At 40.0% G+C, this 13,873-nt stretch overlaps 1 protein-coding gene across 1 annotated transcript in view; it reads left to right on the top strand.

Moving 5' to 3' along the window:
- The window catches only part of Hydin (HYDIN, axonemal central pair apparatus protein), a 433,520-nt gene that overhangs the window by 214,259 nt on the left and 205,388 nt on the right, over nucleotides 1-13,873 (top strand). The window contains exons 20-23 of the mRNA XM_023709202.1: nucleotides 930-1,168; nucleotides 4,357-4,624; nucleotides 6,319-6,462; nucleotides 11,738-11,881. Of these exons, the coding sequence (XP_023564970.1) occupies nucleotides 930-1,168; nucleotides 4,357-4,624; nucleotides 6,319-6,462; nucleotides 11,738-11,881 (795 nt within the window). The remainder of the gene's footprint in view (nucleotides 1-929; nucleotides 1,169-4,356; nucleotides 4,625-6,318; nucleotides 6,463-11,737; nucleotides 11,882-13,873) is intronic.

The raw sequence follows: 13,873 nt of genomic DNA, 5'->3' as shown, positions 1-13,873 counted from the left end.
AGACAGGAGGATCACTATAAGCCTGAGCTGCATAGCAAGGCCCTGTACCAAATAAATAAATAAATAATAAATAAATAATTTTTTAAAAAAACATTTATTAAACACCTACTACTGTAGCATACAGAGCTATAGATGCTCACAGCATTTAAACAAGTGTAAACAAACAAAAGATAAAAGTCCCTAGAGATTACCTGTAGTACCAGGAGACAAGCAATAAGCATGGTAAGTAAATTATGAAGGTAAAGGTGAACAGAAGTGCCAAAGACAGGTTCTCTATATAAAGGGTAGTGGTCAGAGTAGATGTTATTTTGCCAAATAACTTAAGGAAGAAAATGAGTGAGCTGTAAAGAGCCAGGCAGTTAAAAGGACTAGATTAGTGGGAGTCATTTCCAATGGCATAATTCCATTTTATCACATATTTCAAGGTAAATTTGGAATTTTAGCTAATTAAATCCTATTAATTGCTATGAAATAGTAGAAGTCAGGGTGACTTCCTGTATTGTTTATTAGTAACAGCTGTTCATCCTCACTCTAAAATGCTAAAAATTTTGCATTTGAAAAGCATTTCTTCTAAAATTCCAAATTCTGTAAAAATGTGGTGTCTTGCGTTGGCATCTCAGAATTTGGAGATTGGAGCAGATAATTAGTATAAGCTTCTTAGAAAACTAGGTTGTCGTCATGGGAAAGAGATGTGAAAAATCTTCACAGAGCATTCAAAAGTAGAATCGGAGGTTTGCTCTTCGGAATCAGACAGCTTTTTGAAAAAAGAAATGCCAACAAACATTCAGCTGCTTTGATTCTAAAAAATAATGTTTGTGTCTGATGTTGACTTCTGCTGTGCCAACCATGTGAAGTACAGAGGACTTTAACATGTACAGGATGAAAAGCCAAGAATATCCTCCTTGTTAACTTGTGGTCTTGTGTTGCAGGCAAACAAAAACTCCCTTTGGACAATTGAACCCAAAGAAGGCACCGTTCCTGCGGAAACTAACGTTCCCCTGATACTCACTGCCAACCTGAATGACATTCTGACGTTCAAGGACACAGTCTTTTTGGACATTGAAAATAGCAACACCTATCAGATTCCTGTCCAGGCTTCAGGAATTGGCTCTACCATTGTTTCAAATAAGCCCTTCGCTCCAGAGCTCAATTTGGGAGCACATTTTAGGTGGGAAAATATGATGGACCAATTTTTATGAATACCTCATAGGCTGCACCATCACCTACTTTAGAAACTTGTTTTTAAGAAAGTAGGACAGCCAGTTGAGCTTCTCTCCTGTCCCTGCCTCACTTTCCCGCTTCTCACTGGCCATGTTGGCCACAAGATGCCGCCTCTTGGTTATAGCATGGCTACATTCTCCAGTCTATGTCTGTCTTCTCTAGGGAAGGGAATGATTTAGGGAGTATTGTTCTCCCAAACTTGTAGTGACTTCTCTGTAATGAACTTAGAGTCTCAACCATGGTTTCTCCTCTTTGATTCCTTTATACTTCTTATACCACTCTGATTATAAAACCTAAACAGAGTATACCTAGGGAGGCAAACACTTGCTGCAAATATTCCTGTCAGCTATTACAGTCAGTAGCTTTTTTTTGGTATCATTTTTCTACTCACCTCCTACCATACTACAGTTGGTTTCCTGTGATTATCCAGGGTCTAAATAGAGGGGAGAGGGCTTGAATATTTAATACAAGAAGGGATAGGATAGATACCTCTGAGCAGCACAATATAGTATAGAAGACTGGGCGTGGTGGCACGCACCTGTAATCCCAGCTCTTGGGAGGCTGTAAATAGGCAGATCACTATGAGTCTGATTTAGTAGTGAGACCCTGGACACCCTATAGGCCCTTCCCTAAAACGCAAAAAAATATATAGCATAGATATTAAAAGTATGAGGTTTGAATAGTGAGGGTAGAATATACATGTGGACAGTTATTTCTGATTCCTCTAGATAGTTCTACAGTTATCAGTAACTGACCACTGAACGCCAGCTGGATTTGTACCTACCTGTAAGAGTTCTGGGATCGCTGGCCGGGGTTGTAGCTCTGTGGCATGAGCGCCTGCCTGGCAAGTGCAAGGTCCTGAGTTGATCTCCAATACTGAAAAAGAAATGGTGAAAAGAGCATGGTGATCGCATCTCACAGGTTGCTCCTCCTGCCCTGTGTTCTAACAGACCCTAAGCCAAGCCGTGTGCACTGTGCTCAGAAAAAATGCAACTGGGGCTCATCAGGAGCCCTCCACATGGTCCCAGCCATGCTGCCTTTCCTCTACCCACCCCACACACAACTTGGTACTTTATTGACAATACCATAAGCCAGTGGCGAATTAAGTAACGTGCAAGTTGGAGAGCTGAATTGCATATATTTACAAAGAATGATCCAATTGCAAAAATATTACTTTCTGTCAGTCTGTTGGCCAAAGTTAGGGCATTTTGTCATTTTATACCAGTGCTTCTAGTTTTAATTTTCTTCAAGCATACTCAAATCTAATTATAAAATAAGGTACCACGAACTTGATCTGTCTGCATATTGGTTATTGTTTTTGTTTTTGTGAGGTTTTTTGTTTGTTTGTTTTGTATTTTAGGGAAAGGTCTTCAGGGTGTTCAGGGTCTCACTACTAGATCTGACGCATAATGATCCGCCTGTTTACAGCCTCTCAAGAGCTGGGATTACAGGTGTATGCCACCATGCCCAGTGTCAATTGCCTTTAATCTGCTGAGCTATTTGCCTGGCCCCTGTCTGCATATTGTTAATCTAGAAAAAGTGTCAAATAGCCCCAAAGGGATATTCCAACCCTTGCCTGGAATTGGAAGGTTAACAGTTTTCCTTGAGTATATAAACAACTGTAGTTGTTAGCTGCTAATTTGTCCTTTGCATAAACCCTTTGACATAAACTCATATTTTTAGCAATAAGAATAATCATCAAAAGCAGACATAGGAAAACCACAGCCTACTTCCTGCTTGCATAAATAAGGTTTTATTGGCACGTACCCACTGTAGCCCTGGTGGCTTTCACACTATAACAGAGTTAGGAAAAAGACCACATAGCCCAAAAAAGCCTAAAATATTACTATTGTTGTTGTTGTTGTTGTTGTTGTTATCATTATCATTCTGCCCTTTACCGAAAATGTTGACCAACCCCTGGTCTACAGAAATACATCCCCAGCCCATTGCATGGTGTGGGGCCATGCCCTCAGCTTTGGAGAGCTTCTATTATTTTATAATATGGGAGTTCACAGATTTATGGTGACTCTGTTTCTGTGGTTTAAAGATACATTGTGAATAAGTAAAGGACTCCGTGCCCAGTTTATAAAACAGTACATGTTACTTACTATGCCCCCCCGCAAGCCTACCACTAGCCATAAAGCGAAACTGCCAAGTAAATTTGCTCCATTGAGCGTGCACTATAGACACATATTTAGAGTTTTACCACACAATTGACAGATAGTTCTTCTGATTATTTGATGCTTCAACTTATTAGATGTGTCATTTCCTAAGGAGGAGCAGATAAAATGAAATATCAGTCTAATAAAATATTAAAAATGAAAAAGTCCTAATGTGGGTTTTTCTTTGAAAAAAACAAAACACCAAAAGCCAAAATAAACCAAGCCTATAAATCAATTTTTAAGATCCAAAACAAAACAATTTGAACTGTCCTTAAAATCTTAGAAACCCTGATTTATTCATAAAGAGCCAAGCAATCAAGAGGTCCTTAGAAAATTTTTGTAAACTAAATATGAATGAACTAATTAATTAATGAGCAATGTCTTACTGTACATGATCCAAGAAAAGTGCCCAGTCTGGGTAGTATTCAAGTCCACCTCCTCTCAGCTGCCTCCCCTCTGATAAAACTTGAAAGATACCTGTTGCTTCTTTTCAGAGCATCCTTCAAATTGCACCTATCAGGAGACATTTCACCCAATCTACAGAAATTTGCTCAACACACCTTCAAATATGTTTCTTCTCCAGTTGCTATTTTGCCTCGCTTTCAGAACATCCCAGAACTATCTCTCATTAATTAGAGTGCTTTCCACTCGAACTGTGTCTATGTGTCCTGGGCTATGCTTACACTACTTTGGAGGGCTGCCTTCCCATAAACCCTCACCTACTGATGGCAACTCTGGGATCAAACTCAGGTTCATGACTCTTAAGTTTTGGGGCCCCTGAGTAGAAACTACTGCACTCCACCGCTGTGATAGTTCTGAGTAGCTTCATATATCTTAGACTTTCTACATTAAAATGAAATGAATATCTTATCCTGTTACTTTTTAAATATTTTCATAAGAGTAAATCCTAAGGACATAGAGCTGAACATAACATCCGTAATTTGAGTTCTCTCACTTCTCCTTTCTTTTCCAGCCTGGACACCTATTATTACCGCTTCAAGTTGACCAACATGGGACGTCGGTTCCAACAGTTGTTCTGGATGAATGAGGGTTATCATCCCCAGAAGTTGAGCAAGAAGGGACAGGTTAAAAGGAGACCTGGTTGTCCTTTGCAGCCCCAGGACTCCCAGGAGTCCAGGGATCCAGAAAGCCCAGTGTTTCAGATTCATCCCATCAGGATGGAGCTCTACCCAGGCCAGACAATCGATGTGATTCTGGAAGGCTATTCTGCAACTCCCAGGGTAAGAGGAAAGCACATTTAGAAGCGATTTTTCTCCTAAATAAATCTTTGCTGTACTGTGTCTATTTCTTAAGAGAGTCCTTTGACATTTATCTGAGAAAAAATGCGGTTTCACAAGGATTTTTTGCAGCACTGAGTTACCATGGCAGCATCCATCGCTTTCAAGGTTGAGCTCGGCTCAGTTTTCTGCTTGTTTCTATAGCTACCATAAGCCCAACCTTAAAGGATCATTTAAAGCAGGTGCTAACTCTCCCAGGGTCAACAGTAACTAGCCAACCAGTCTGAGGAGGGAAACATCCAGCTCAAAGCAGATGTTCTTGTTAACACTCATCAGCATTAATTTAATATTTATTCAAAAGGTATTTTATAGATATTCAGGGGTGTTTTATATAGTCAGATATGGCAGCATATACCTGGTTTAGGCCTTCCCCAACTATTACAATAGTGTAACAGTTAAAAACATCATCTTTGTATATACCAATGAAATGGTCGTGTTTATCTTCAGAAACTTCGATTTTCTTCTGTTATTTACATTATCACGGTACATTCTACTTAAGACATTTAATTACGTCCAAACCTTGTGTCTATTTATTACATTTCCCTCGTGGAGTTTGGAAACCTCAAAAAACCTAAAAACAGACTTTTGAAGTCACCTAAAAGTCTCCCATCTCACAAATGCAGACTTTGTGACTGAAAAATGATGCTTGCTTAAGCTTCTGCTTGTATTGCCATGCTCCGAGGTTATAGTGGATTTTCTCCTCATGAAAGAAGAAGCAATAAGAAATTTATCTCCTAGAGACAAGATGGAAAAGCTGGTCCATTTCTTCACTTCTTAAGGGTCACAGAGTCCACTATTCCATTTACATTATTTTTTCACAAAGCATTTTCAGTTAGAATACATAGAACAAAAACCTTATCTCTCATTATAGGGTCCATAATGTGTTCCTGCTCTCTGTTACTGAAGGGATCAGCCAAAATTCTGGACTATGTATCATGTGACAAACACCATAGTGGACACTGAAGGTGCAGAGATGAATAGCATATAGCTGCTTATCTCAAAAAACACAATCTGTAGGAGGGGCCATTAATGATGTGGTTATTAAGAGCTGAACATGTTTTTTAAAAGGATTCAATCTAAGCTACTGGGGCACTGAATTCAGCTTAAGCTTTACTGAAAGCTTCCCTGAATGTGCTTCTAAATCATGCTGTATAGCTCAATTCATTAACATCCCAAACCTGAGCACTGCTCAGGACAAGCTAGTCATGATATAAACTCATTTTTGATCCTTTCTACTTTATAAGCAAATATGCCTTTCTTGAGTGCAAAAAAAATACTTTCCAATATATGACTTTATGCAGTCAAATGTGTAAGTATAAAAGATAATCCAACCACAGTTTTAACCAGTTTGATAAGAAATTATGTAATTGCCATTTAACTACAAAACCCGTAAAGGATTTGAATGTAAGTTGATTGTGTCCTCAGGAGAAGTCAGAAATAAACATTGAATTCATCAAAACCACATTTAACCAACCAGACCATAACTATATGATAGGAAACAATCCCTGAAATCCACTATTCAGGGAAATGTGTTCTTCCTTCATGTCCTCAGCAGATAGTTTGGAATTGGTTTGATCTTGGTAGGTTATTGTCTGAGTAATGGTTACTTCAAAAATGTTGTTGCATATAATGTGCAGGTAGTCAAAGAAAAGTTGGTGTGTCATGCTATCGTTGGTGCGAAGAAGGGGAAGAGCTTGCTGATGACTGTGAACATCATCTGTGAGTTTGTAGCGCCTCTCATCCAGCTCTCCACCAGACAACTGGTATACCGCCTGGAAAAGGTCAGTGAGGCTGGACTCAGAGCCTAGAGGCCCTGACTGGGATTGGCGTGGTCAGAATTTTGGGGGTTTTTGCTGTTGTTTGAAAGTTTGGGTGATGCTGAATATTGAAACCAGGACCTTTGCACTGAGATACATTCCCACCTCTTCTCTATTGTTTATTTTTAGAAAAGCTCTTGCTAAGTTGCCCAGACTGAGCTTGAATTTGCATGCCTTCTGCCTCACTCTCCTGAAGTTCTGGGATTACAGGCATGCTGTACCATACCCAGATATGTTCACCTTTTAATTTTGTGTGCTAAATTAATTGGAATCCTATTACAACTATTATCAGCTTATATTTTTAAGTCAGAGTCCAGTATACATTCAACTAAAAATTCTGAATCCAAACATAATTCTTTGAGATAGAAATCCCATTTCCATCACTCCCAATATATAGAAACAAAAAAGGAATATTCCAGAGCACTTAAAATGTATTTTAGTCAACCATTTTGCTTTAGGTAAAATAATCATCATAGTACAGCATTGGGTTACAATTATCAATGATTTTTATAATCAATAAGAAAAACTACCATGTATTGATTAGTATCACTAGGTCTGAACCATGTCCACTATACACATTTTCCCAATTCTCTTGTAAAGAAGCCCTACACAGTAGGTTCTGTTATTATTCTCATTATGCACATAAGTAGGCTGAGATTATAAATTAAGCTGTGCATATCACTGAGCACTGCCAGGCAATAAGTTAGTCAACAAGTTCTTGTTGAACCTCGCTCACAAGATCCAGCAGCAGCAGAGCAGTAGCTGACCAGAGGACATTCAGAAGCCAAAATTGACACGAGATCAGTACATTTCAACTAAATCATTTGAAAATGTTCTTTATTGATGGAAAGCACATTTTAAATATGTTATTTCTAATGACATTTCTGCAGTTTGTAACTTTGTAATGAATTTCACATAACACAAATGGCAATTTGTTTTTTGGGTCTTTTGTTAATTTTAGTACAGGGTCTCACTGCACAGATTGGACTCGTAGTGATTCTCCTGTTTTCAGCCTCCCAAGTGCTGAGATTACAGGTGCGCACCACCACACACAGTCCTAACCTCGTCTCAGCATTCCTTGGGGGGGAAGGCAGGGCTGGCACAGCATGCTGGGAATCGAACCCCAGTCCCTGTGTCTGCCTAAGCAGGCACTTTAATCCACTGAACTCTCTGGCCATCCCTTGGCAATTTGTATATAAAGAACTTGTAAAAGAATTTGCTTAGTGTAAATATAGTCACAATTAGTATAGACCCACCAAATTTTTTGCTAAATTTTCATGTATGGTAAAAAATATAAGTTGCAAATTGATATTCTGATAGAAAACTAAAATGTTTTGAAAGTCAGTGTGGGAAAATAGGAGGCTTTTAGACTTTTTTAAAAAAGACTTGGTTAAAATTTTAGGACAAAATTTTCTCAACAACATGGCTTGACCTAACTTTGAACTCTTTCATAATGTTTTAGAAGTCTATGTAATCAGAATTAATAAGTGTATCCTCTGCTAACACAATGTGCTTTCCAGTTTCAAGCATGCCTGAGCTATGCAAGGATTGTGTGCTGTCTCCTTGTCTCCTTATTTTTGTTCATTTACAGCTAAAGTGACTTTGTTACTAAAGTATATGCAAATGCAGAACAAAAGAACTGCTGTTTACATTTTTTAAGATGTCTGGGACTTCATATGGCTGTTAAAGCCAGGCAATAAATGGGAGAGTCAGGGGTCAGAGCAGAGACAGGAATGGCTGCTGCCAGGCAGGGGTTGGGATGGTGAAGAGGTGGGGGACACATCACAGTGTGTGAATTGACCTACTTGTAAGCAGGCTTCCATTCAAGAATTGCTTACCATTCAAAAGCAAGGTGCATAGAACATCTGTTCTGACTCAGGGGCTGTGCTGGTGCCCAAAGTCTCATAACCCAGACAATCAAAGCTAAGAGACAGGTAGAGGTTGTAGATTGTAATAAATAATTCAAATTTTAATTGTTTCAATCCCAGTGTAAACACTGCTTTGAAGAACTATGAAGTGGTGTGAAAGCATCGATCAGGAGACATAGCTATACCTGTGAACACAGGCAGCTTCCTTGAGCAGGTGACTCAATTAAGACTGAAGTAAAAAATAGAAGGCAGTCTAGTGACAAGGGAGAGGAAAAGGTTTGTAGGCAGGAGGAACAGCTGGTGCCAAGGCCCTGCATTGGGAAAGGGCCTGGTGAGCCTGAGAAAAGCCCACCTTGACAGAAAATGTACCCTGAATCACTGGAGATTTCCCTGGAGAAGGGACAGGGGCCAGATGTGAATGGCATGCCTGTAATACATGTTCAGGACTTTGAATTTTGTTCTTGTAACCATTGGAGTGCTCCAGGAAGGACCGTGACATGGTAAGAATTATTCACCAATGCAGCCAAGCTGGCTACTGAGTGGGATGGTTATTCACACTCTCATGCCCCAGACACTGCATGGGGGTCTAGCATCACAGCGGTGAGAACAGGCTCTCCCTGATGAACTTCACACCCTACTGGGAAGACCAAGCATGAAGGAATCTATTGTCTCGTCATATGATCTGTGCTCTCATACAAAAAATGCTAGGTAGGTAGTGCCCATCCAGCCATGGGAGGATCACCTGAAGTTCCTTTTGTTATCTTAAGGTTTACAGGATAATGTTCAAGACCACGTATTCTGGTAGTGGATCCCGTCATATACTATTCATCAAAACAAAGAAAAATCTATTGGGTGCCACCATGCATAAGGTGCTCTGCTAGGATATGAATAAAGGAACTATGGGTCAACAGGGGAGATGAGACATATAAGTTTAATTCAAATCGATAAATCATGTTTAAGTACCTACAGTGTGCTAGAATGTACAGGCGGAAAAGACACAGCAAAGAGCAGACAGACTGAGGGAGAAAGCGGGCATTGAAGAGGTAGAACAAGGGTTTTGGTGACAGCAAAGCTAAACATGGAGCTCACAAAGTCCATGACACATCTAAAAAGGAAATACTATGAGTTTGTATTGACCTGGGGATGTCACTCTGTGGTAGGCACTGCTTAGCATGCAGGAAGCCCTGCAAGCAGAAAAAATAATAGTATTAACCACAGTTATTAAGTTTCATTACTCTACTTTAAATTTTTTCTTTTTAAGTAATCAGGAAGGATATTTATTGGCAACAGCTGCACTGAATTAGGTGGCATCGTATTTTCTCTAAACACAACTATTCAGAGAATATTCAGTGAATATTTATTGAATAGCTATTCCGTGCAAGACATTATAATATATGTTAAATATTCAGCTTAGTTTTATTAGATTTTTCTAAGCCCACAAACACTCATAAAAATATGTGGATAGTGCTCTTTTTCTTCTCTTCATAGCCTCATGCCTTTTGGGAGGCGTAGCATATTTTTGCTTAAATGCTTATTGTTTGAGTTCATGACCAGATTAAAATATGCAAATATTCTGAATACGGCAGTAACTTCTTGTTGAATTAAAAAGTGAATACAGTCACAACTCCCTGCTGTTTGTTTATACCCTTCTCTCCTTCCCCCACATATCAGAAGTTTGAAATCCTTCCTGCTACTATATTTTTCATTGTTCATTTCCTGCCCACGTTTGCTGCCTAACAGGGATGAGGAATACATGCAACCTCATTACAGCGTGTGTAGCAGACCCGTTAGGTCTTGATATTCAGATTTAATTGTCTGATGCCCAATTATCTGTTCTGCTTCCTTGTTGTCAGCTCAAGGCAGCGCATCTTATTTGGTCCATTAGAATACGAACCTTGTCTATGGAAACGGTTTTTCTATAACTATTTCTGCAGATTTGATCTACTTTATAACAATTGTACCATTCATAAACTGTGGAGATGAAAATACATCTCTGTGGGATTGAAAAGGTCAATTGAAACTTTCAGCCTGTTTGCTTCATGAAGTTCCAGCAGCAAATTCTGTCTGCTGATATTTGGGGAAAAAACAACCCAGAGAGAAGGGGTCATTTTAAAATAGATCGGCTTCTCTAAGTTTCAGCTTCCTCTCATCACCACTCTCTGAATGGCCTCTTGCCAAAACCATCCAAGTGTGGCTTGGATGCCACAAAGCCATCTGCAGTGACACAGCAGCCTCCAGGGAAGGTCAGTGGGTAGACAGTTCTCCATTCAGTCTGCTATGTAGAAAGCCTAAATGGGCAGGTTCATCCCTCCCTCACCTGGGATACACAGCCTGCAGACACAACAGGACTCAGTGTCTATGCAATATTAGAGGGAGGAAATCAGGGATTGGTACTGAATGGCTAGTACCAGGCATGTCCTTGGAGTACATGCAGGACTAGTGTAGAGGCCAGAGGCTACAGCCAAGGGACAGTGGCTATCCAAGGGTGTCCCCAGGACCAAGGGCTGGGGACCCACATGGAAGGAAGATAATGTGGGACAAAAACTGAATGTCAGAGTCACATGGCAGACTGTGAAACTAGGAGAATTCAATTGAAATTGGAGTAAGAAGAGGCAAAGCCTCTCCAATCGCAGAAGTCTGGCAAAAACAAGCTGCAGTTTTACAAGAGCCCAGGAAAGATTGGAGGAGGATTCCTTTTGGAGGCCAGAGATGAAGGCTTTTGGTCACTTCCCAATGATGCTAAATGACCCCCTTTCCAGAGCACCCCTGGAAGAATGTGGGCCCCAACATCAGAATGAGGAAAATCTAATCTGACCAGAAAGATCCAGTTCAGTATCCATTTCAAATGGTTTCTCTGTTGAAAATTTAGGTATGATTTATCTAACAGTGTGAGAATATTCTCCTAAACCACCTCTCCTGCTGGAATCAGGAAAAATTACAGAAAATAGTTATGAGCATTTTTCTGTTACAAGAGAAGCAGGCTGGCAATTTGGGTATTGTAAGCATAGAAAAAGCATTACATAAGGGCAAATATTTATCTCATATAGCATACCCGGATTCTTTCACAAGATCTTGCTAATTTATTAAGTTCTGTCCTATGATATTGTGGGAATTCCTGCAGTAATAGTTCTAACCAGAAGCATGACTTCTATAGGCTTTTCTCAAGTAGGCAACAAGTCAAAGATCTAATCTGCCTTTTCTGGGTTCTGCAGGCTTTTCAGTAGTTTGCCACACGTCATTTCACATGATGCACATAAACTTCTACCACAGGACATAGACACCTAAGGGGGGTTGCAGACACAATTGAATTTGATGTTCACCATGGATATGAGACTTAGCTTGGTTTGTTTCTTCTTTTTCTTTTTCCACAGAAACCTAACACTAACCTAGAACCTGATTACCAGCCCTTAGTTATAAAGAACACTTCCGCCCTGCCTGTGAACATGTTGCTCTCAACAGCTCTCCCCTTCTTTATATGTGAGACTGATAAATCGCTGCTGCCTTCTATGTCTCAGGTAACACGAGAGTTGGATGTCTGTGTGTGAAAAGGACAAGGATAATAATAATATACCACCTGCCTTCAGGAAAATAGAGAAAAGATTACAGAAAATTTGAAATGAGTAATAAACTCCAATATCAATGAGTAGGAGCATTATCGTTAATGGTGTGAGAATTTCCAGCTCACTACGTAACCCCTTGGCTCCTGTGCATTATAATACAGCCAGTATGCACAAAGCGGGGGCTTCCTACTAGTGATAGAGTTTTTAATTCTCCTCCATGAAAGCCAACCAAAACTCTATACTCAAGGAAATGAGAGAAAAGCGAAGACCAGTCCCCAAACCAGCGAGCCCATCTCCAAACTCCAGAAAAACTGAACCAGGCTGGGGAAGGGCTCTAAATTTACCCTACCCCTGGGCTGGTGGAAGAATGCAGCAGTCTCTGAGCAGCCATACAAGAGGGTCCCTGAGATCTTCTGCTGGGCATACGGGCACCAATGAAAGTGGTTGACCATGGCCAAGTGACAATGCAGGAAAGGAGAACTGAAAGGAATCCAGTCCCCTACACACACACACACACACACACACACACACACACACACACACACACATATTTTACTCAGCCTCCCCCAATAGGGAGACAGCTAACACAGAAGCCATAAATGATGAAGGAGGGGAAGACAAGCAGCAATTCTTTTCTGAGATCCATCTCAAAAGAGGAAGTCTGGGTACTTAGGAGATTCACTGTGAGCTATGCTCACTCAGGGAGACGACCTTGGGAAAAGTGGGGTCAGAGCAGTTGGTGAGAGAGTACTCCAGACAGTACCTATTCTACTGTCAGCTGCCCCACAGTGCAATACACACACACACACACACACACACACACACACACCACACTCTGGTCTCTGGATAAGTGGGTCTCCTTCAAGCACAAGGGGGAAGAAATTAATTAAGATCTCTGAACAGAGAAAGAAGAAAAAATGATTCTAAGAAGAGCCAGATGAGGCAGAAGAGGCCTGCTTTCTGGGGTGTGCCCAGGGCTCCATTACTACTCTGCCCAAGGAGATTGCTCAGTGGGCCAACTCCATGGCAAGCATTCAGAAATGTTGGCCTCTCAGTTGTCAGGATGTCAGGGTTGGTCAGGAAATGCACTTACTGTAATAACTCTGGTAGCAGTTTTCACCTTCCATATTATTTGCCTGTGTAATCATAAAGATACATACACAGAATTTTTAAATAACTTTAATGGTCAGCAGGAAACATACCCACAACCCAATAAAAATGAGACAAAAAAATGAACAGAGGTCACAGAAAGAAAAACAAAATGCTGTCCCTGTCTCTCTATCTCTCTGTGTGTCTCTCTGTCTATCTGTTTCTCTTTGTCTCTCTGTCTCTGTCTGTCTCTGTCTGTCTCTGTCTGTGTGTCTGTCTGTCTCTCTCTCTCTCTCTCTTTCTCTCTCTCTGCATCCCACACTAAACTCAAACTCATTATTCTCCTGTGCCAACCTCCCAAGTGTGCTAGGATTACACAGCCTGCTAAAATGACTCATCACATGAAAATATGCTCAAATTTATTTACATTAGAAGAAATCCAAATAAAATTACTGAGAAATACATTTTTTTTACAATTTTGGAATGTTTTTTTTATTTTCTTATTTTTTTTAAATTTCATTGATAAACAAATAGCAATGAGACAGTTTCAAATCAAATCGGAAGTACAGATTCAACAAATAAATCACTGCATATATTCTTCTTAGTGATTAATTGCTGTACAAGATGAGGACTTGAGATCGTATTTACAAACACCGTTAGAACAAATCATTCTATTCATTAAGAGAATGCAACTATATATCTATCCTAACCAGTTTGAATACACAGAGATTGCATTAAATGTGTACAAGAACTTTGGGAGTATGGCCATCTTTATAATGTTGGTTTTTCCTATCCAGGAACATGGAATATTTTTCCATTTTCTGAAATCCTCTGCAATCTCTTTTTTCAGAGTACTGT

The sequence above is a fragment of the Octodon degus genome, unplaced genomic scaffold, assembly GCF_000260255.1.
Source record: "Octodon degus isolate 3935 unplaced genomic scaffold, OctDeg1.0 scaffold00011, whole genome shotgun sequence".
Classification (NCBI taxonomy): Eukaryota; Metazoa; Chordata; class Mammalia; order Rodentia; family Octodontidae; genus Octodon; species Octodon degus.
The sequence above is the reverse complement of the archived record's forward strand: the minus strand, read 5'-3'. Positions and strand labels throughout refer to the sequence as shown.